Source organism: Perca fluviatilis, chromosome 1 (assembly GCF_010015445.1).
Source record: "Perca fluviatilis chromosome 1, GENO_Pfluv_1.0, whole genome shotgun sequence".
In the NCBI taxonomy this organism is placed as follows: Eukaryota; Metazoa; Chordata; class Actinopteri; order Perciformes; family Percidae; genus Perca; species Perca fluviatilis.
The window spans coordinates 18,752,339-18,776,776 of NC_053112.1; the positions used below are offsets into that span (position 1 = coordinate 18,752,339).

The 24,438-nt window shown below is 39.4% G+C and overlaps 1 protein-coding gene across 2 annotated transcripts; it reads right to left on the minus strand.

Annotated features, from left to right (window-relative positions):
* Window positions 1–320: 320 nt before the first annotated feature.
* LOC120559658 (adhesion G protein-coupled receptor E5) lies at window positions 321–14,546 on the minus strand. Of its 2 annotated transcripts, XM_039801562.1 has the most exons (18): window positions 14,402–14,546; window positions 14,180–14,300; window positions 11,699–11,776; window positions 11,174–11,329; window positions 10,963–11,085; window positions 7,794–7,937; window positions 7,430–7,473; window positions 7,068–7,178; window positions 6,817–6,970; window positions 6,555–6,674; window positions 6,272–6,471; window positions 5,981–6,148; window positions 5,197–5,391; window positions 4,228–4,445; window positions 3,913–4,071; window positions 2,809–2,977; window positions 2,495–2,596; window positions 321–1,998 (listed from the first exon to the last, which is right to left on the minus strand). In XM_039801562.1, exons 2-18 carry the CDS (start codon window positions 14,211–14,213, stop codon window positions 1,957–1,959), a joined length of 2,217 nt encoding a protein of 738 aa, XP_039657496.1. In that variant the 5' UTR covers window positions 14,214–14,300; window positions 14,402–14,546; the 3' UTR covers window positions 321–1,956. The 2 variants fall into 2 exon arrangements, with proteins under 2 accessions (XP_039657496.1, XP_039657505.1); XM_039801571.1 differs by having other exon boundaries at window positions 11,174–11,342; window positions 14,180–14,496.
* Between the last annotated feature and the right edge of the window lie 9,892 nt (window positions 14,547–24,438).

Below are 24,438 nucleotides of genomic sequence, written 5' to 3' on the forward strand. Positions count from 1 at the left end.
TAGCTATGTATGGTATGTAACAAATGTGTCAATGTGTCTGTAAAAAAAAACACACACAGTTTACAGATGTTTCAGCTGAAGTAGAAGCTTTAATAAAAATTTGTGGTGCATAATCTTTGAAGAAAACAGTACCAAAGAATATCAAAACACAGTAGAAAAATAAGTTCAAATAGGCCTACCTTCAAATGATAAACAACTATAGTATATTTTAACAATAAGATCCTTACATTCACAAAATGCTGCATAATGCACGTAGCTTTTTCACATAAAATACATTTTGCAATGCATGAATAAAAGGTATAGAAAAAAACAGCCACATGTAAGACATAAAACAGTTTAGTTGTTAAAACCAACACGAGTGGTCTTACAATCAGTCTCATAGATGAGAGAGGGTGAAGCAACTTAAATATAAACAAACAGTACAGGACAAAACCAAGTGCATAAAAAAGATAGATTTGGATTCCAAAAGTACTCTCTCGATCTCTCTTTTTCTGCAGATTAATGTCTCTGATCAATTTCTATAAAATATAAAATATAGCTTTATTACAACAAGTAACCTATTCAGGTTCTGTAAGTGAGGCTGGTTCTCAAGTCTTCTTGATTATCACATGCACCATGTGAGAGAAGATATGCTGCTTATCATTTTTACAACAGAAAAGTGCAATAACATACTCAGGTCTGTACAACTCCCATTAGACCTCATCAAAATGGTTAACATTCTCATTTCAGGGATGTGATACCTTACAGTCACTAACAATGTGTGTAGACATATGCTAACAGCTATTATAAGAAAACATGACAATATAATGGAATTGTATTCCATAAACACAGTATGATTGCAGGAAGCTTATCAGAAGGGTGGGTCTGTTTTTGTGAATTTCCCAAGCAACTATTATGGGTTGGATTTTTCTTTTTTTGTGTGTTTCCTAATTAAAAAGAAAAAAATACATATTTTTACATACACCAGTGACAAAAGGACTAAGCTCAATTGCAAATTAAAAAATATTTAAAAATAGCCACAAGTGATTAAAAAAAATCACTTATTTTGTTTAAAATAAAAAAATAAAAACATGAAATCCTTGCAGGAGCCCACTTGGGATAAGCAGGAACATGCAGGAAACATCAGAGGCACTTCAGGGGTCATTTGCATCATCCGTTAGTTGTTTCTTTGCCATTACGACATACCGGTAAATACACAACATGGAAACATGGAATAATTTATGTGAACATCCCATGAACAAAAATCATACCCACCCTTTTTTCACACAGTACATCTATATAAAATACAGCGCAAACTTATTGCTCATGCTTTAAACACAAAGAGCATCACTCATATTTTCTTGTAGCCTACATAATGTAGACTTAATAGTCTGCACTTGAAAATAAATAGTCTATGTCAGTGTACAGTATGTACTGTATGTATCACTTTTGATCCCTCCAAAGACAATACAGCTCATATTATGATTTTGATATGTTTTGGATAAATCGATAAGATACTGAAATATCGTCACTTTCACTTAAAGAGTTCCTGAAAAAAACACAGAAGTCGGCTACTTCTTGCTTACTCTGACAATAATGACACGTGAAGCATTACTTTAGCAATCGATTGGAAGATGATGCTACTCATATATTAGTGGATTTAGGTTTTTGAGTTGTAAAAAATATTTGGTCACATCAACTTCATTAGGGTCTGAAAGTTCTGAGATGTAACTACTGGGGCTAATCAGACGACCCCTCAGACTTATCTGATTTAATGAATTGTTTAATTAGTTAACATTAAACAATTGGTGCAGTGGTACAACAAAACTAAAGTAAAGTTTAAATTAACATAATTGTAAATAATGATTAACATTTTTGTTTGAAGTCATCCAAACCGGCAGGGTCAGGGCCAACTTAGCCCAGATAGGTTAAAGGTGTGGTAGTCTGTCTCTGGGGTACAATAAAAAATAAAGTTCCTCATATTTTGGATTCTCCGGTATGCTGCCCACTGCGAGAACCCTAAATAAACACAAGCAGCACAAGATCAGAAACAATGTTAGACAACATACTGTATGTAATGAGTTTGCAGCAATGTCAGAGGTAAGATTTTATTAAAGTAAAAGTAGAAAAACCACAATGTTATACTCCAGTAAAATGATGGCATTCAAAAGTAAACATTTCAGTATAACCAACATTTTGTTGCTAATACTTATATAAATGGGTACTTAAAATATCAAAAGTATATGCATAATGCAAAATGTGTTGCTATATTGTTGAGCTAGAGATTGAGCTAGAGATCATTTTAATGCTTAATCTAATGATGATCATATGTTTTGTATGTGAAATTTGAATTCAAGTGTCAAATAAATGCAGAGAAATAAACATTAAACGTAAAAAGTAGAACATTTCCACCTAAAATGTTGTGGCTATTAGGTAGTATTAATACCTCAACAATGTAGCTGATGTGTTTGTGACTTTTAGAGAGTGACAGTGAGTGAGGTCCCTTGATGCTTACTTGTGACTGACTACTGGATGGATTGGTACTGCTGAAGTCCGAGTATCTCTTCTTCTGTGGTGTGCAGATACAGGAGACAAAATGGGCATACTCCTCTCTCACCTGCAGAGGGCAGCAGAACATCAGGAAAACAATCCATTGCTCAAAACCCCTACATCTTTGTAGTTACAATTTCTTTTGTGTTCTTATATAGTTTGATCTATTGTGTTAATATCTTACCTCTCACACATACACATACACACACACACACACACACACACACACACACACACACACACACACACACACACACACACAGAGCTACTGTACCCTACCTGTTTAGACAGTAGGCAGTGCATGATGAAGACCAGCGCTCCCTGCATGCTGTTGAGGATAGTGAAGATGTATGCTACTGCTGTAGTGCCCTCGTGAAACAGGAAGGCCCCAAACACCCACATCAGACCAAGTACCCACATCTGCGCAATAGCTGTCACTGTGAAAGCTCTGCAGAGTAAAAAGGAGGATGGGAGGGGGGGGGAGGTAATAGATAGAGAACGAAAGGAAAGATTAACATGAGCACAAACACATGGATGACTCAGCAACCATTGTAGTGTCTGGTAACCCCCCTGAAGGGTGTAAAGGAAGAGAAAAAGTGGATGGTGCTCAGCAAAGCAGCAGTTTACTGTCTATTGAAAGGCGGTGGAAAAAGAGAAGCCAAAAGCAACTGATGAATATAAAAGGTTACAGAAATGTTTCTTTCAATGTACCCTGCATGATCTCTTTGTAGTATTTGGTGATGTATCCTTCTTATTCCTATTAATATCTATCAATATTATTCACAAGATACAGAGGAGATTAATGACATATACAAGTTTAATCATAGAACACCAGGTTTAAATTTCAGTCCCTCAGAATCTGAGATAGTTGAACGGAAATTTGGATAGGATTCAACATTTTCCACTGCCAGAAACCTCAGAAACATGATTATAAACAAATGCTTTCTGAGTTGTTTTTTTTTTTACTCAAAACTGCTCCCAGAAGTTCCCATTCCCAATTCCCTGGACTAACATTGCTCATTGAACATCACTGATGGATGAACCATGATGTGTTCTGCAGCTGCACGTTAATACAGTGTTGCCTACAGATATACTGAGTGGAGTAAAAAAAAAAAGGCATGGATGTGGAGAGGGGCCCCTCAGTAGCATGCCATTAGAGAGATCAGATTTGGTTAAAAAAAACATTAGCTACATTTTTCCCTCACAAAGTTCTCACATTCTTTCCATCCATGCATTTTTCAGTTCCCAAAGCTGCTCCATTTGGCCTACATACGTATTGATTTAAGCAGTTGAATAGGTGAGGGTCACATTACTTCATACACATTACCACAGCAAAAGCAAACACACAAAAGGCCTCACAGGCAAACAAACACACTGACTGACTTAATTTTGTGCAGATTGGAGAGGTCTGGGTTGAGGCTGGTGAACTTCTGGGCGAGCTTCCAGACGGTGACGATGAAAAAGAAGACGTTGAGGATGATGATGAAGCACACGGGGCCGAAGAAACTCCAGATGAGGCCGTCTTTCAGGGACAGCCAGCAGCTAGTTGGGAGGAAGGAAACACGTGCATGACAGGGTTTTCCTGACGTCGCCAAGATAGATAACAGCAGGTCTGTGTAATGCACTGATGTCATTGCTATCACACATCGAGTATGCAAACACACACACACACACACACACACATACTACAACACTTACTGCTGGTCAGTGCCATATTCGTTTGGTCTAATGATGGCGGATATGATGACGATAACAAGGGGTGTCCCATAACCAATGATGAACAAGTAGAGGGGCCGAATGGTGGCGTTGAACACCAGGACCACCATGCGGTACAGCTGCACCCCTTCTAACAGCATCCAGGTGAACACTCCCAAGAAGAAGAAATGAAGCATCGCTGCAACGAACCTGCAGCCGGCCTGTAATAATGTAACATGACAACATGGAGGAAGATGAGCTCAGAGAGGAAGGAGCAAAGGAATGAAATGTCGCACAGCAGTAACCTGATCAAGATAATACTTTGAATAAGAAATGTCAAAGCTATTTTTGATGATTAGATTACAGATTAATAATTAAATCAAGACCAGTGGGGGAAGAAGTTAGATTCTTACAGTAAATTCTATCAGTAACGTCATATTAAGTTTACCAAAAGTAAAAGTACTCATTTAGGCCCTTTCAAAACATATATCAATAATAACAAATAATACATTAATGTTTGACCAACAATTTTATAATTGAACTCTTGTATACACTGTTGGATGGTTTAATCTATATAAATATAGTATAAACTGATATTACAATTTTGGTGCTCTCTACTAGTACAGTAAGTACAAAAAAGTTTCTTATTTGGTCATTTTGTGATTTTCCTCTCCACTGTCAGCCTTCTCAAGACTGCTGTGAAAAATGTCTCAAAGCACAGTTTTCCCCCTTTTTGCCTCAAAATAACCACAGAGGTATTCAAGTGGCAGGAAGACGGGCTTGAGGTTTACAGAAGAGTGCCTCTTCACTTATTAACTGGGCTCTGCTTTGTGGCATTTAATGATGAGTGGAGTAGATCAAGCCATTGTAAACATTTTACAGTAATTCAATTACTTTCTTATTACTTTAAAGACATACTCAGGTGATTGCACTCCGTGTAATTAAGGTCACTATTTGTTTGCACAAACATACCACGGGTTTGGTTTGTGAAATGCCAGCCAGAAAGACGAGGTCAGCTACGAAGAGGCAGATACAGAGGTGCAGGTGGATGGTGGTGCGGGTTCCTTGTATGGAGCGGCAGAATTTGAATGTCAGGATGCACAATATGAGGCACAGCAGGGAGATGATCAGCCCGATCTTGGTCACCAGCTGGAGCCCAAATGTGTGCTGGCAGAGAAGGCATGTTAGCTGTTTAATTGAAGTTATAAGGTCATTTACAAAATGTGTGTGTGTGTGTGTGTGTGTGTGTGTGTGTGTGTGTGTGTGTGTGTGTGTGTGTGTGTGTGTGTGTGTGTGTGTGTGTGTGTGTGTGTGTGTGTGTGTGTGTGTGTGTTTAAACAACAGCAATAACACTAGTATGGCTGTTGCTTGAGAATATGTCATCAAAATTCCCTTATGAAATAAAATGTCTATAATGAATTATAAATGAATAAATCATCTTCACTTATTGTGAAAATAATGATGAAACAACATTTCATGATAATGAGTTTAAATAATTTCTTCAGTTATTTACCAAATTATTGGTTCATCTATATATTTTACAGTAATATTGGACATTTTGACATTTTGGGAAGAAATTGCCACACATTTCTTTTTTGGGATGTAAAGACTTAATAGCTATTTTCTTTAAATCGTTTTATACTTCGATGAAAAAGTCACAATAGTGTGTGTGTGTGTGTGTGTGTGTGTGTGTGTGTGTGTGTGTGTGTGTGTGTGTGTGTGTGTGTGTGTGTGTGTGTGTGTGTCAGCTTCCTACCTCCATGGGGTAGAGTGCCATAAGTACAGCAAAGCTGCTCAGATGTTCACATGTACACACAGTGTGTGTGGCATTGGAGTGCTGTTGATAACAACCATCTGTGGACCAGGACCCTCTCTCAGTCCAGTATGTGCAGATGTAATTCAAGTTAGCCGACTCCTCTACGTCCTATGCACATAACAAAACCACTGCGTCAAAAGTAGGCGTTGTGTTTCATTCATATCTTCGTATTCCAGTACATCAAATAGTTATAGAACTATAATGACTCTACACTAGGGCAGGTGGGACTACCTGTAAATGTCTGAGGGTGATGTTGACGGAGCGGCTCAGGTTCTGAGTGGATGGGTTGGAGACCACAACAGACACAACTCTAGAGGAGAGCTGAAAGGAGGGATTCACACCATCTTTTTCATGTCCTGTGAGCTCGTCAAAGGACCGGTTAACAGATATCTCAAGGTTCTTGTAGCTCAACAACGCAGCCAGAGCAAAACCTGTAAAAGACATTAAGAAATATGATGAATTAATTGACAAAATTGTGACTTATTTGTCAGAGGAGAAGAGAAGAGAAGTTTACCAGGGTAAGATCCCGTCCCAGCTGCGGTTGTCCAGTCAGTGTCAAGTATAGCATTCTCGGTGGTCAGATGGATTGGTCCAGTGGGTGGAGTCTTTCCCCTCTGCACTGCAATAACTGCATCTATTTAAGTAGATTTCGAATGGCATTAGCTTTCCCACCATCATTTATTAATCATACATCCTCATCCATAGAAAAGGCCTGTGAGCATGTCATGTTTTAAATACAGTATGCAAATCACGGCTGAGCTTATGGACACTGTTACCTGTCTCAGAGGTTTCTATTTTTGTGCGGTTGTCTTTGAGCTGTGGGCCAATGAGCATAATAGCGTTCTCCACCGTACTGAGCAATCCGCTCACATCTTCACTGCTGTGCAGGTGCCCGGGGGACAGGATGGCCTCGGTCGCTGTGAAAAGATTCTGTCCACGTTGCAGGACAACAGAGGGGGAATTGACGAATACTTTGTGTCTTTGTGTGTGTAAGAATGTGTCTGAGTTTTGTATCTGCTGTTCTGACCTCCAGTAGCGCATCTCCATCTGGGTTCCCTTCACCAGCGGCACTTGGGTTAGACAGAGCCAAACAGCTGTTTCTCATCATGGACAAAATGTCTGCCAGTCCTCCGAGCAACTGAGACACAGAGAGAATAATAAAACTATTTAGTTTGCCCTGTATTAAAGTTCATGTACACTAAACCCTACAGGGCTGCAGGGTGGACTAAGTAAGTAGAGGAAATTGGTTAAAATGTTTTTAGCAAGACCAACAGTGCTGGATTATAACTGCACTCTGAGCTGCAGGGACAAGTGGGAAAATAAACCCTCCTAAAACATAATTCATTGTTTCAGCATGCTAATCATTTTGCATCTAAATGTGTAGTTTACCGGTGCAGGCCCGCCGTCTCCACTGAAGCTGTCACAGTCGAGCGCTAGATGGAACAGAGCAAAACCTCAGATTATCATCTCGCAGGCTGAGCTTGAGACTTCACTACAGTGTGCTTTATAAGCAGAGGAGTGTGATAAAATCTACACAGCAAAGCAGCAGCACGGAACAGAATCCCATCCCCCTGTGAGACATACTATACCACAGGTTATCTAGAATCCAATGAGTCAAAACAAAACAGAAAGTATGCAAAGGTACTACAATGATTTCTGTGTGGTATAGTTTGTTCAAGCAGGGTATGAACAAGTAGAAATGAAAGTAAATAATGGTAATGGAGAGGGTTTGTATATGCACCCATACACTCACCTGAGCATGGGGTCCTTTCGTTGCCATAATTGGTGTATCCTTCTGAACACTTGCACCGGTAACTCCCATCACTGTTTTTACAAGTCCCTTTCACTCCGCAGAGATCTTCTTTTTTCCTTTCAGCTTCGAGGCATTCATCTATGTCTGTGTAAGGAGAGGGAACGGAGACTTAAGTAATTACTGACATAACTCAAGGGCAATGATTGCAAATAGAACAAGCATCTCTGCAATGGAACCCGCGGCACGGTCCCGTGAGTATTTCATTGTTGGCAAAAGGATCTTAGAGTCAGTTCTGAACTTTCCCGGCGACTAGTGTGGTGAGATGTTAAGAGGTGCAATTTAGCAGGAGGCAGGAGATGTAAGTACAGGGAGTAAGGAGAACAGTTCAATTACGATGAAACAAAGGCATGTATGACCTTTTCGAGGTCATCCCAGGACAATTGGTTTTTAATTCCTGAAATATCCTTTAGTTGGAGGGAAGCTATGGATTCCCTGATTCTTTCATAATTTAGAGTTTTATTTGAATATTAGAAACATGCCCATATCATTGTAATATTACCATGAGTGTTGTCAGAGGAGATGTTTCTGTTATTTAGTGAGAAGCTCCAGTATTATCACTACTATCTCTTGGCTGTTCATTTGAAGAAAAGATGGCGGCGTAGAGGATAGACGTAGTGAAACCAGCTCCCGTAAAGACTTCTGATTTTACCTTTATCCTGCGCTAAATAAGCCAAGAATAAGACTACAAGCTGATTAAGTTATGCGTTGCTAAACTGAAAATGCCTCAGAAAAAGAATGAAGCAGCCACAAAGGAAGATAGTAGCAGAAAGACCACCGCAACACCCAGTGCTAACACGGGCACTAGCACTGATGCACCGCCAACATGGTTTCACAACAAAATGGACAAAGGTTTCGACTGTATACATTATTGGATCAAAAGTTAAAGTGGCATCGCGCCCTGGGGCAGCGGGTCACAGAGATTGAAGATAGGCAGTCGAGTCACACCGAAAGCCTCGACTTCTTGCATGAAGACCTCGGAGATCACAAAAAGAAGACGGAAGTAGAAATCAGCGGTCTGAAAGACAAACTCAATGATCTGGAGAATCGAGCAAGAAGACAAAACCTGAGGTTGGTTGGTTTTCCAGAGGGAGTTGAGGGGAAATACACCATAGCCTTCCTACAAGAGTGGCTCCCGAAAAATACTGGGCCTATAGACCGGGGAGTTGATCAAGATTGAGTGGGCTCACCGCTCACTTCAGCGGCGACCTGATGAGGGCAGCCTTCCCCGGGCTCTGGTGGTCCGCCTACTCCGCTTCACCAACGTGATGAAAATCCTAGATGCGGCGCGGAAGAAAAGATCACTGCAGTATGGCAACTCTACTATCATGATCTTCAGGGATATGTCCACAACTCTCTACCGAAAAAGAAAAGCCTTCACGCCTCTGAAGAAAAAGCTGCACGAGAAAACCATCTCCTTCAGGCTGCTTCATCCAACCAACCTGGTCCTGGACCCAGCTCTCTGCTGTGACTTTTTTAAGTGGAATTAGGGTACGTTCACTTTTGTGCCATAGTTACAGTGTAAGTCAACCCATATGGTAGTGCAGGTGCTTGTTTTCTTTCCTTTAAATTAACCACAGACCGCTCTTTTGTTTGCGGCGGTAGCCGGTGTTTGTGTGACGCAGGCATGGCGTATGTAAGGCCAGTTTATTTTTATTTATTTATGTAATGCTCGAGGCAGTGACTCAATCTACTTGTGTAGTTGAGACTAAACGCCTCTTCCCTTTTTTCTCAACTGTCCATGCGCCACTCCTCCCATGAATCAATTTAAAACTGATCCATGTATGGCATTAATCATGAGACCTTGACCATTTGCGTTAAAAAGGATTCAAGCCAAGACTTTAAAGGTGGGTACAAATAATTTCTTTAACATATTACATATTTGAACTCCTCCCTGTCAGTTCTTATTGACCTGTTCTCCACATACAGCAGTATATCAGGATATAAAGTCAATCTGCAAAAAAGCATGGCTTTGCCTCTTAATCCTCCAGCGGAGCATTTCCACAAGTAAATATTCCCTTCAAATGGGATGCCCAGTGTATAACATACTTAGGTCTGACAATCCCCGCTCAACTAGATAGAACCTTCTCACTAAATTACAACCCTGTACTTTTAAAGGCGGAGAGGGATCTGGACAGATGGAGGCATCTACCTATATCTTTGATAGGGCGTGTTAACTGCATAAAGATGAATCTGCTACCTAGGTTTCTCTATCTGTTCCAAACTCTTCCCATACCGATTCCTAGTAAGTTCTTTAAAAAAAATTAGAAAGCAAGATATCAAATTTTTTATGGAGGGGAAAAGTGCTCAGAATTAAAATGAAAACTCTATACAGTACAACACTCCTGAGCACGGTGGTCTAAAGCTCCCGAACTTTGAACTATTCTACTGGGCGGCCCAGCTAAGAGCCATTTGGATTTGGCAGACGGAATTGGATAACCCCCCTGCTTGGAAGCAGATTGAGCAGTTCCATGCAGCTGAGGTATCGTTGGCTGGTATTCCCTTTATACACTCATATTACGCTCTGAAGACTGGCACAAGTAATCCTTTTATAAACCACACCTCCAAATTGTTTTCAATTATACAATCCCACCACAAATGCTTAATAACCCTGCACAGGAACACTCCATTCCATAACAATCCTGCTCTTCCACCGAGACGGGCTTACAAGGATATGGCTTATGACCTCTATGAAAATAACATACTTAAATCTTTTGAACAGCTAAAAAGTGCCTTTAACCTCCCCGGAACACACTTTTTTAAATACCTACAGGTCAGACACTTTATTAGTTCACAGCAGAATGAGCACTTAATGTCTTTTGCCTCTCCCCCAACCGACAACATCTTAAAAGACATCCAAAAAAAACAATTCCCAATTTGGTGGAGACGATCTTAGCACCGACACACACACCAGAGTTTCCAGGACTGTGTAGGTGGGTACAGACCTTACTTGATTGATATCTCCATCACTTTCCTGTTTTTTGTTGCCGCACCTATTGGGGCATGTCAACTTTCACATTTATAATTCTGTTGAGTATATTGTTTTGTGATCTAAGTACAGTACCAATCAACTGCAGACAAGGGTAGAGACAAATCAGTAGACACTTCTCACCTTTGCAGTTTCCACTGTTGTTGGTGTACCCAAAGTGGCACGTGCACCAGTAGCTCCCAATCAGATTAGAACAATTTACAGCATGACCGCAGATACCAACTTCATCGAGGCACTCGTTGATATCTGCCAATAGAACAAGTGAAGATGGGTAAGAAGACTGGCTGGACAAGAGAGAGACACTGATCCCACACACTCATACACACATGCTTACCGTTGCACTGTCCCTCCGTAAAGTTAAGATTCTCTTTAATGTTTCCTGATGAATGAATGAACCCTGACTTGCACTGACAGTAGAAGCTGCCATTTGTGTTGAAGCACATTGTGTGATTCCCACATTGTTGTGGGTTTTCTTCGCACTCATTTGCATCTGGATTTGGATACAATACATAAAGAAAAAGAGAATAAAATTATTGTAATAAATCTTAGTCTTAGTCAATACATAATAAAACAGTGTGTGGTGATCTAAGAATTTAAACATCTTCTGTTGTTTTCATTGCAATCAACTCTGGATGTGAGCCGTGCTTAAATGCCTTAAATGGAAAAACGAAGTGGAATGTCACCACAAAAAAGGGTACTTTTCCTTTTTCCTGGTCAACGTCAGTAAGAGGTTTTGCATAATCAACACTTCTTTCTGAGAGCGCTTGTCTTGAGTACATGCCACAATAAAAGCATTGGTAGACAGAAACAAGAGAGTGGAGAGAGATAGTTCAAATTAGAAAACACAGCAGATTATTACCAACACAGACATCATCAATTGTGTTGAAGCCGTTGCGACACTCCACAGAGAAACATTTCCCCAGCACACCCAATAAGCCTGTGTGGAAAGAGAGAGAGAGGCCATTTAGTTTCAATTGACAGTTAAGGTAAAAAATTACAGTAACAAAGAAGACACAGTAAAGCAAAGCAACCACTCCTGAGCTTAGCACTGCCCAAGACGGTTGTAATAAAGAACAACAAACGAGCTAGAGATTTTTTCCTACTATCGCATAATGATAAGCAGTTTAGCCAGACCATACTCCAGCACTGTGGAGATAGGTCTGTATGAAAATGTCAAAAGTATGTAAATGTATGTAAATCTGTTTCATCGGATTTTAAAATTAAAAAGCCATTGAATTTCTAGCACTAGATATGTATGCATTGAAATGATGTATCTGAATGTTTTGCCTCTGAATTTTACAACAACTCATTTTCACCTTTATTTTTTCTAAATTCATAAATTCAGAATCAAAAATTCAATGTAAAAAAATTCAATATAACAAAATCAGATGCAAAATACAATGTTCAACTAATATATTTTCAACTTGCTCAAATTCAACATATTTAAACATTACATTTTGCAGCTGAATTTGGCCTATTGAATTTGAGGAAGTTGAAAATATATTAGTTGTACATTGTATTTTGCATCTGAATTTGGTATATTTCATTTTTTTTATGTTGAATTTTGGATTCTGAATTTGTGAACTTAGAAAAATAAAGTTGAGAATTAGTTGTTGAAAATTTGAAGAGTAAAATTTAGAAGCCAAAAAGTCAGATACATAATTTCAATGCATAAATATCTAGTACAAGAAATTCAATTGCTTTTTAATTTCAAAATCCGATGAAACAGATTTACTTCCATAGGTCTGGCTATGCAAGACTAGGTTGAACCATACAGTGTTTAGGTGAGCTTGTGTGTGTTTGCTGTATGCCACCTTTTGAATAACATATGTGCATGAAACGTTTAAGTGTGATTGTTTTCTTCCTCCTGCTAAACTCATCCCAGGATTCCACCCTCTGCCTCTCAGATAAACTACCCACCACAACAGACACATGTCAGTCACATTTTCTGACTCATGATTCACTGGTAAAGCAGAAAACAGCGCCCCCCTCACATGGTCTGGCCTAAGTAAAAGAAATATCCCAAATCACTCCTGTGTTTCCCTCCCTGGATCACAATGAGCCCTGTGTTGTTGCTGGAGCTCCCACTGGAACTATGGAACACCACTTTAGGAAACCAGACAAAGTTTGACAGTGAGTGTATGAAACGGTGTGACTGAGTCTAACTTTATGACTTAATAACTGTGGACAGAAACAAAGCCTGAAAATATACAAAGCGTGACTTTGTGCTCAGCTCGCAGCTGACATTCATTCACCAGTAAGCCCAGTGGTGAATGAAAAGTAAGTCTGTAACATAAACTGGCCTCTCTGTGTGTCTCTTCCGTCTCACATTTCTTCACAAGCCGCATGTTGCATTATTTTTTCTGTCGGTCTCTCTTCCTGTTTCATTTACATATGTGCCTGATAGAAGGTGGAAGTTATAAATGCAGCCAAAGGATGAGCCTTTTTGCATACACCGGTGTGTGTGTGTGTGTGTGTGTGTGTGTGTGTGTGTGTGTGTGTGTGTGTGTGTGGAAAGGAAATGCAATTTCTTATAAATCACAGTTCTTATTTCCCTAATGAGCTGACTGTTAAGTCACATGTTTAAAATGAATAACCTTTTTCAAAAATTAAGGTTAGCTTTAATACTGCTGACCGTTGCCAAGACAGTACTTTTTTGCTTCGATACCTTGGTGCTCAGTTAACATACAAAATTATGATAATCATTGTATTTATCACCAATAAAACAAAATATGGACGGGCTCCAGTTTGTGTTCAACAACCTAGCAGCATATAAAGGCAAAGATCATGAGCAGCTGTTCTTGCTCTTCTATAGTCTAAAAAAACCCTTGGACCCAGTCCTGCAGAGTCAGCCACTCTGACCTCCACCCAAACATCCATATATCACAGAAGCAAACACAGCTGGAGGGCTGCTCACTGTCTGACAGGGTTAACATCACTGAAAGATCAATTGATCTACTATCAAGTTCACAAGTTATGACCTCTGATAATAGTTGCCATATTCATAGTTGAGCTTGTTTAAATGTGAGAAATTCAAAAATAGATGCTTGTATATCATAAGAAAGACAACGATTTATTTACATATGTTTCTAAGTTGAAAACCTGTCTGACTGATAAAAAGTAGAAGTATATCAACTAAGTGTTACAACATTTCAACATGTCTTAACTACATTACTAAACTCCCCGTGCTTTTTGTTTCTTTTCTTTTTCTCAACCTTTACACACCCACTCACCCAGTCACACACACACACACACACACACACACACACACACACACACACACACACACACACACACACACACACACACACACACATTGTGCTCTCATTGATAGACTTACCAAGAAGAAGTAGCACCTTCCCACCAGACCCCATGTCAAAGGCAAACCAATATCCCCACACAGCTGATGACTTTGAATTAGTTGTAAATCTGGTTGATGTCTTGTAATAAGCGTTTGGATCCTGTCACAAAGTTCAAGAAAGATTTGTTTTTTTCTGACTTCCCACAGTCCATAAAATCCAGTAGGCCTATGAGAATAAAAAAAAAAAAGATAAATCCTTACTGTAGAGGATAATTGTATGGCCGGGAAAATAACAGTGAACCTTCACCAGCTTTCTTCCTCTCTGAGATTCACTCTCAGTCTGAGCACGCCTCGCTCTCTCCCCCTCCTCCCCCCCTCTCTCTCTCTCTCTCTCTCTCTCTCTCTCTCTCCCTCTCTCTCTCTCTCTCTCCCTCGCTCTCGCATTTCCTCCCTTTCACTTATCTGTGTGGCCTTGTCTCTGTCACGTCACTCTTTCTTGCTCTTTTCTTTCACTCCATATCTTTCCATGTGAACACATTTCTCACACTGGCACCGTATCACATTGCTTTCACAAACCCCCCTCCTTCCATCTACGCCGTCTTTCACATTTCCCTTTATGCTCCAGCGGGCTCTATTTCAGGAGCTATTCACAACACTCTCATGAGAGACAGAGAAAGAGAGGAGGGGGGAGCAGAGACCGAAGGGAGGCCGATGACTAACACTCAATCTTAACAGCTGCTGCTGTATATGAGTTTTGCCAGTAAGTAGTCGTATCTGTTCCCATTCTCCCCAACTCTAAATCTCCTCCTACTTTTCCTCCTTTACCCCCCTCCAAATCTTCAGCCCTTCACCCAATTCCAGTGACAAACCTTCTGTGTGTTCTCAATCCCCCAGACAGCAAAAAAAACCGACTGAAGACGGATGCAGGATTACAGTGAAATCCTCCACAACAATGTAGTTCACAGAGGGGTGCTATACAGTATACCTCTATCATCTAATGACATAGCTAAAACAATCCACACACATTAAAGTATAGCCTATTTTATCTCTACGGGCCTCATAATGAACCAACTAGTACAAACTATTCAATGAATAATAGTACAAAATATGTGAGGGCACTTTGGTTAAAGTGTTTGGTTACTTTGGTTTGGCGAGTGCTGGGTGAGTCTAACTACATGGAAACAAAAACGCATAGCAGCAGCTTCAACTTGAACCCCTAACGCCCCATCCCACTAGGTTACTGTTGCTACATCTGACAAGCACCAATAGATCTTTTCACAGCTTGTAAACATTGGTGACATACATAAGTGTGAGCATGCAGTTTGGCAACGCAAGTATGGCAGAGGAGGAGTACAATAGCTTCCCAAGCTATGCAAGGGCGCAAAATCATGATTGCTGACCGGCTTCCATAATCGTGTGCTATTATTGAGTGGGTAAAGGGACATTAGCAAGTGGCCCAATATTCAGTTGTCAGATATATATATATATATATATATATATATATATATATATATATATATATATATATATATATATATATATATATAGTATATATACATATTTGGTTGAGAAATTACGAGCATGTAGTCACTAGATACTTACAACTACGTTATCTGTGGTCATGCACAAAACATCAAATACCATGACATAGTTTATTGAGTTTCAACATGGACGCTACAAACACGATACTTTTTTTTCTTCGTGTCCTCAGTCCAGTGGTAGTCAACACCTTTTGACAGCTGGTTGCTCTGAAACATTTGTGATCCTGTCGGAATTCTGTAGAACTTGAGTCCGCCGTTGGAATATCACTTCTTACAACCCAACATTTTGATGTTGGTAATTCAATGTCCAAAGCTTGCTTATTCGTCTGGTTGGCGGTAACACTTTACTTGACAGTACCGACATAACCATGACATGACACTGTCATAACTATGACATGACACTGTCATGAATGTGTCATAAACCTTATAAACAAGTCATAAACGTTTATGACTTCTGTCATTAAGTGTCATTCAGTTTTTGTCATGACATGTTGACATTGTTGGGCTTGTCTTGATTATGACAACTTGACATTAATCAAAGTGATATTACCAGAAGTTGTCTTGGTCATGACAACTTGACATTAAATTTGTCTTGATTATGACACTTTGACATTAATCAAAGTGTCATTACCAGAAGTTGTCTTGGTCAGGACAAGTTGACATTAAATTAGTTTGGGATGTCTTTGTAATGACAACTTGACATTAACCAGGATGACATTACCAGAGGATGTCTTTGTCATGACAACTTGACATAAACAGAAATTCACCTCTTTTTGTATTCATGACATTTTTACCTAATGATTATTATAATTAGATGTGCAAGATTAGAGACCAATTCTAGCACTTTTTCAGATAGATGTCTGACAGGAAATTTCACAAAACTGGGTCTCATGACACTGTTATGACAGTGTAACTAATAAATATTTTGACCTCAAGTAGTGAGGTCAAAATATTTTTGTACCAATTGTATTTGTCATTAAGATATCATTGATAGGACTTGCTGTCATGACAACATTATGACAGTGTAACTAATACATATTTTGACCTCAAGTAAAGTGGTACCAATTGTATTTGTCATTAAGATATCATAGATAAGACTTGCTGTCATGACAACATTATGACAGTGTAACAAAAACATTCTTTGACCTCAAGTAAAGTGGTAACATTTTTATTTGTCATTAAGATATCATAGATAAGACTTGCTGTCATTACCATATTATGACAGTGTAACAAATACATTCTTTGACCTCAAGTAAAGTGGTAACATTTTTATATGTCATTAAGATATCATAGATAAGACTTGCTGTCATGACAACATTATGACAGTGTAACAAATACATTCTTTGACCTCAAGTAAAGTGGTACCAATTGTATTTGTCATTAAGATATCATAGATAAGACTTGCTGTCATGACAACATTATGACAGTGTAACAAATACATTCTTTGACCTCAAGTAAAGTGGTAACATTTGTATTTGTCATTAAGATATCATAGATAAGACTTGCTGTCATTACCATATTATGACAGTATAAAATTTTTTTTTTTTTATACAATAGTTTTTTTTTTTTTTTTTTTTCATTAAGATATAATGGATAAGACTTGTTGTCATGACAACATTATGACAGTGTAACAAATACCTTCTTTGACCTCAAGTAAAGTGGTATTAATATACACAGAAATATGGCAAATATTGTTACACTGTCATAATGTTGTCATGACAGCAAGTCTTATCTATGATATCTTAATGACAAATACAATTGGTACCACTTTACTTGAGGTCAAAGAATGTATTTCTTACACTGTCATAATATGGTAATGACAGCAAGTCTTATCTATGATATCTTAATGACAAATAAAAATGTTACCACTTTACTTGAAGTCAAAGAATGTATTAGATAAGAGGTGAATTTCTGTTTATGTCAAGTTGTCATGACAAAGACATCCTCTGGTAATGTCATCCTGGTTAATGTCAAGTTGTCATTACAAAGACATCCCAAACTAATTTAATGTCAACTTGTCATGACCAAGACAACTTCTGTTAATGACACTTTGATTAATGTCAAAGTGTCATAATCAAGACAAATTTAATGTCAAGTTGTCATGACCAAGACAACTTCTGGTAATATCACTTTGAGTAATGTCAAGTTGTCATAATCAAGACAAGCCCAACAATGTCAACTTGTCATGACAAAAACCGAATGACACTTAATGACAGAAGTCATAAACGTTTATGACTTATTTATAAGGTTTATGACACATTCATGACAGTGTCATGTCATAGTTATGACAGTGTCATGTCATGGTTATGTCGGTACTGTCAAGTAAAGTGTTACCCAATGTTTTCAAAGGATGTGCGTGTCGTGAATGTTTTTTTTTTTTTTTGGTAACCCTACAAACTAGAGGATGGATACCTGAACCGAGATAGATATTTAGAAATGATGTTCGGATTCGGGTCGGGCTCGGTCACATCAGCGCGATACAGCATTGAACATTTTAAATTTAAAACAGCTTATTATGTAGGTGCGCGCCTGTGTTAACGTACGCTTGTTGCCCTGTGTGCACTGATGTGCTCATCTGTTGACATTTCCGAATGCCTTCCTACAGTTTCTTAATAAAAGCGGGAATTCCACACAAACAAACGTCATGCTCGGGTCGGGCTCGGACATTAATATTTGAATGCCTGTTGGGCTCGGGTCGGGTTCGGTTACTGCTCTGTCGGACGCGGGCCAGGCGCGGACAGAAAAATGTGGCCCGATCCGCACTCTACTACTAACTAATGGAGTTAGTAAGTGGTAGTGAGCTAGTTGGCTAGTTAGAGCAGTTAACAATCTGTTTAGTTAATTTCTTACACTTTTGCTCTTGTGTTTTTGGTTCTGAAAACACTAAAAATAGACACAACCGTCCAAACTCTTTAATTGTGAAGCATTGCTTTTACGACAGCCACATACACACTGCGTCGAAACGTGGAGAAATTCTTGCTTGCTCGACAAGCCTAGCCTGGCTCCGCCCTCCAACGTACTTCCGCTTAATTTGAAATGTACGAGAGTATGGCAGGACCAGACTATGACAAGCCTACCACGTGGTAGGTTAGGGTTACTAAGCTATGATTATACGATTTCTCTTTAGCAGAGGGGTTTAGCAAACGGTCAGTTGAATTTTACTCCACTTCTGATGCAAGAAGACACTAAAACAGAGATGGGAATCACAGCAGCTGTGAAGGAGATGCCAGAAACCAAGGCGGGAGAGGGGAAAACGAAAGACTGTGATCATATTAGGTAACTGAAAGTGAGTGGTAGGTAGTGTCAAAACATAACATACTTAACGCGTTCATATATGTTTTATAGATGTGTGAGATTATAGTGGAATAGAACAGATTAGATCTTTATTGGGTCACTGGGTGGCCTAGTGGTAGAGCAAGCACCCATGTACAGAGGCTCAGTCCTCAACGCAGAGGTCACGGTTTTCGTTCTGCACTTTCCTGCATGTCATTTCCCCTTTCATGTCTAAGCTGTCACTAATAAAGGCCTAAATGCCACCAAAAAAATCTTAAAAATAAAAGATCCTTATTGTCAGTTTTTCAACAACGAAACACGATATAGCAGCTCTCAATATGACAGTTTAAATTACAGACAAACAGAAATATAAAATTTAAATATTAAAAGTTAAAATAAACAAAATAAACAAAATGGAAAAATTTAAACAGTAAAAGTTAAAATCAAGATAAATAAACACAATGAGGTGGCACTATATACAGTACATAAAGGTTCTTGGACTTCCTGTTTTTTGGGGGTTTATTGCACATAAGTATTCATGGTTACCGTAAAGTATATACAACAACAAAGTCCACCACATATTTTCAATTTATGTCATACTCATAAGCGTGTGGTGCAATAGGTGTAAATAGGTTATCAGTACATCTTGTACCCAGTGATGGTGGATATGAAGCAAGTGGTCAACTACTCTCTTCTGTTTCCAGTAAGCAAAAAACAGCTTAGACAAGTGTTGCAAAACACACTCTAGCTGTTGCACACAGTGTCAGCTGTTTCCATAACAAGCAGGTTGTGTATTCTCAGACTCTTTTAGCTCGTTCAGGGACAGAAAAGCTAGCTGATATGACCTCTTTTCCTCCCATCAGTCTCTCATTGTCATTCTCTGTCTTGGTTTTGTTAAAGTGCTCATATTATGCTTTTTGGCTTTTTGCCCTTCCTTTGTTTTGTTATATATCTTTTTTGTGCAAGTTATAGGTTTACAGGTGAAAAAGCCCAAAGTCCACCCCAAAGGCACTTACCATCTCCAACAGAAAACACTGTTCACAAACTGCTCCAAACAGCTCTATTGCAGTCCAGCCTTTACTTAAGGTGGCCGATAGGGACAAACTGCAACTTAATGAAACACAGGCAAATAGACAAAACACAAGAAAATTAAGAAAACATCTTCATTAATTTGACAACACATGCGCAGCATTTAGCAAATGCGCTGCAAATACACACAACACAACCAAATACGGAAACGTGCTGCAAATACAGAAATGATGGAAAAAGAAAAGCACACAATCCCCGAAAACAAATGCAACAAAACAACGCTGCATATTACACAACGGAAGTTCTCCAGGCGTCTAAGGGGAGCGCTAAGTGGAACCGCTTGATTATCGACCCCACAGGGACAGCGCGCTCTGCCTTTTTATTACCACGAGTTTACAGACACGTCTCTGCTGATTGGGTATCACCTGTCGCCAATAAACTAGAGACACACCCACCAAACGAGAGAAAACATATCTCACATGGACTTAATATTTAATATATATGATCTCAAAGCAGTTGCACACCGTTTCACAACGGTGCACACCGTTCTGAGATTGAACGTGCCCCGTCTCTCTCTCTCTCTCTCTCTCTCTCTCTCTCTCTCTCTCTCTCTCTCTCTCTCTCTCTCTCTCTCGGGTCGAAAATCAAGCTGTTCCACTTAGCGCTCCCCCTAGAGGCCTGGAGAACTTCCGAAGTGTAATCTGGATGCAGCGTTGTTTTTGTTCCATTTGTTTTCGGGGATTGTGTGCTTTTCTTTTGGCATCGTTTGTTTTCAGAGTTTGTGTGCTTTTCTTTTTGCATCGTTTGTGTATTTGCAGCGCGTTTGTGTATTTGCGTGTGTTTCATGAAGTTGCAGTGCGTTTGCCCCTGTCGGCCACCGTATTTACTTGAACATGCATCATGTTGTAACACATGTTATAATGCTGGCCTAGCTGCTAGAAGGCACGCCCTCATACTCTGCTTCTGACTGGGTAGCATTACTTACCTAGCTACTGCACATGTGCGACTCCCAACAAAGATGGAATAGAAGTGTGATGCCTCACTCTGTAGCTAAAACAGAGAGCTCAACACACAGGGTGAAAAGAGGAGCTGCAGCAATGTGCAGTACAACAAAAATATAGTGTTTTTTGAAAATTAAACCATGTAAATTCTGATATTCTGTTCTGTCTATTCTGATACGACCTCTAAATACAATTATGAAGCTGAAAATGAGCATAATATGAGCACTATAAGCATCATCTTTACTCTCTGTCATCATTTTTCATCATATTCACGCAGACAGAGGACCAGACATACGGAGACAAATGAGCAGACACATGGAGACAGACAAATCACCCGCACATGTAGCCAGGAAGAGGATGAGAGAATGCAAGTTAATGTCCCCTCAGCATCGCTAGTAAACAAAAGGCTTAACAAAAGCAGATGCATCTTGCTAACGTGTGTGTGTTTGTGTGTTTGTGTTTGTGTGTGTGTGTGTGTGTGTGTGTGTGTGTGTGTGTGTGTGTGTGTGTGTGTGTGTGTGTGTGTGTGTGTGTGTGTGTGTGTGTGTGTGTGTGTGTGTGTGGTACGCACGCACGCACTCATGTTGGCAGCCAGTTAACATTACAGTTATCCCACATGCATAAAATGGACGTCCGCCCATTGCGACCATTAGTCATCCAAAAGGAGAATCAACATGGGAAAAATGTAATCTGTCAGAGAGAGAAAGTAGCAGTGATCATTAGACAGCTATGGGAGCAGTGTGGTTAAGCCCTGGGTTAGTTGTGAACTGCATGTGTGCATGAATGTGTGACTTTTTTCACTTGATTGAAATAGCTGAACTGAAACGCTTTCACGACCACCTTTCCACACTGGCAAAGTACAGTATATATGCGAGTACACAAAATGGCTGATCGGGTGCTAACTTGTTTGCTTATTTGTTTCAAACATATGTGGCGAGTGGGACTTTTTGGTGTGGAGCGCCTTTTTGGCCCGCTCAACGCCCAGACCCAAGGAAGACACCGGTAACGCCACCTGGGGAATTTCCCCCCGAGAATAGGATTTGGCTAGCTCGATAGTTAAACCACCAAAATACAGAAAGCACACAGGTTCGACTTATGCATGAAGCCAGAGACGTAGTTCTTTTAAAGACAATTATTTTATTTATACAATTGCCAAAAAGTATAAAATACCACTAAAATACCATACACACAAGGGTAGAGAAATATGGGGAGATCAGTGCTGAGGCCTTACCAGTGGAGGGACAGGGTCAAGGGGTGTGGGATCTCAGGCAAGGATCACCCCAATCACACAGTGACCACTCGCACACACACACGGTGGAGAAAAACTCAAAATAAACCAAAGGGGGAAAACACAGCACACGGGAGGGAGACACCACCACCGGGGACACCGACACCACCACCTTCAGCACTTTGCAACTGTGGGAGAAAGAACACTCAATTATTGGGGGGGAAATAAATCAATAAACCAAAAATAAATGAAAAACAACTTCAATCTAAGGCAAATCTAGTGACTAATAGCTCTAATCACTGACTAATCACTTAATCCTAGCTGCCTAGAGCCAAGCAAAAATATCCAAAGATTAACAAATAAACCATAAAGTTCCAACAGAAATGAAAGTCTTTTTATCAGAACTTAAACAAAAAGAAATAGAAATTAACCAAAAATCACGTAATCCTAATTTAACAAAGAAACCCATAAGCATAGACCAATCAGTAACTACTCATTAACTAACCGTTCGTTCCTCATTCATTCCTCATTTGTTCCTCATTCATTAATCATTAACTACCTACTTTTTTGTGTACCTTATTGTAAAGTGTTACCCAATATTTGTAGGCCAAACATGTCAACCTGCTAGTTGTTGAGAGATGTCTGGATCAACAACATTAGCCAACATAGATAGCCATTTTTCAAAGTGTGTTTTAGATTGTTGCTGTGTTTTCATATTTCTCAGGCAGCCATTGCTTTCCACGTATTTCTATATGGTATTAAAATCAATTAGTACAGGATTGAAACTTGACATGACATGAATCAAGTCAATCACAATGATCTATTATGCCTTCATACTGTAGTTGTCATGTTAACTTTGTGCGTTATTCAGGCTGCAGACAGATTTCTCTAGCTTTCTGTACTCCATTGCATGGTCTTCATCTGGGGATGCAGTACGCTAAGGATAAAATGATATCAAATGAGTTGTCAACAGATCCATCTCCACAACTGAACGACTGAATGTCCATCCACTGATGAAGACAGTACTGTTGAAAGCTTCACAAAAAGCTAGTTAGTAGACCTTGAGTTGTGATTGTCTTGTCAAAATAATCCATGATCAAGAATAGTCTATATCCTTTGCGTTCCACTTCAGGGATTGCTCCGGTGCTGCAGGAAATTCCGCCGGATGCATGTATTTTTTTGGAATTTTAATTTTGGTGGATTTATGAGGACTATTGTTGACTGCTCCTCAGATCTCTGCATGGTAAATTGAGCCAGCTAGCTAGACTATCTGTCCAATCTGAGTTTTCTCTCGCACGACTATTTTGCAGCAGCTCTGTGCGGAGTTTAGCACCGCCCATGATGATTCTGATTGGTTTGAAGAAATGCCATTAAACCAGAGCATGTTTTCCTCCCATCCCCGAATGCTATGTGGAGTAGCCAGACTCTCCTTCGGCGCGCTTTGGAGGAGGGTCTGTCAAAGCGAGACTAATCATGAATGAACTTTCATGCTTTACAATTGCATCACTTTGATAAAGAGCAGACACAATGATCACAGTGATGGATTAAATACAGTAGCTCAAACTTTGATATATTTTCAACAACAGCTACTAAACACATAGGCCTACACAAGATAGCAGTGTGTGTGTGTGTGTGTGTGTGTGTGTGTGTGTGTGTGTGTGTGTGTGTGTGTGTGTGTGTGTGTGTGTGTGTGTGTGTGTGTGTGTGTGTGGGTGTGGGTGTGCATGTGAAAGAAAATCAGCACGAGAGAAGCAGGTCACATTTTTTTTTAAACTCATAAGCATATACATTTCTGAGCTAAATTATCATAATTGTCACAATTTCTTACATAATTGCAGATTAAGTTCAATCTAAATGTTGTGCTATGTAACAGCCTGTTTGTTTCCACAGCGAAATCTGACAGACTAGAAGGGAAGTCTGAAATATACAAAAAAAACGTGTACGCTTTACCATCAAAGAGAACAGTATTTTAAATCATTGTTTTTCAAAATAAGTGTTGTGCCGTGGGAAAGTTTGAAAGAATCCCCAAGGGGGCGTCAATAAATGAAATATTAATCAGCTGTTGTCAATTACAGACAGATTTTTTCCAATACCCCAGCTGCCCACAAATTAAGTGTTACTTTAAAGTCATTGTCATACTTTATTTAAAAGTTGCTTCATGTTGCATCTCAGTAGTATGGTGGAAAGTTTCTGTATAATGTTGCAAATGTGGAATAAAACTTTATA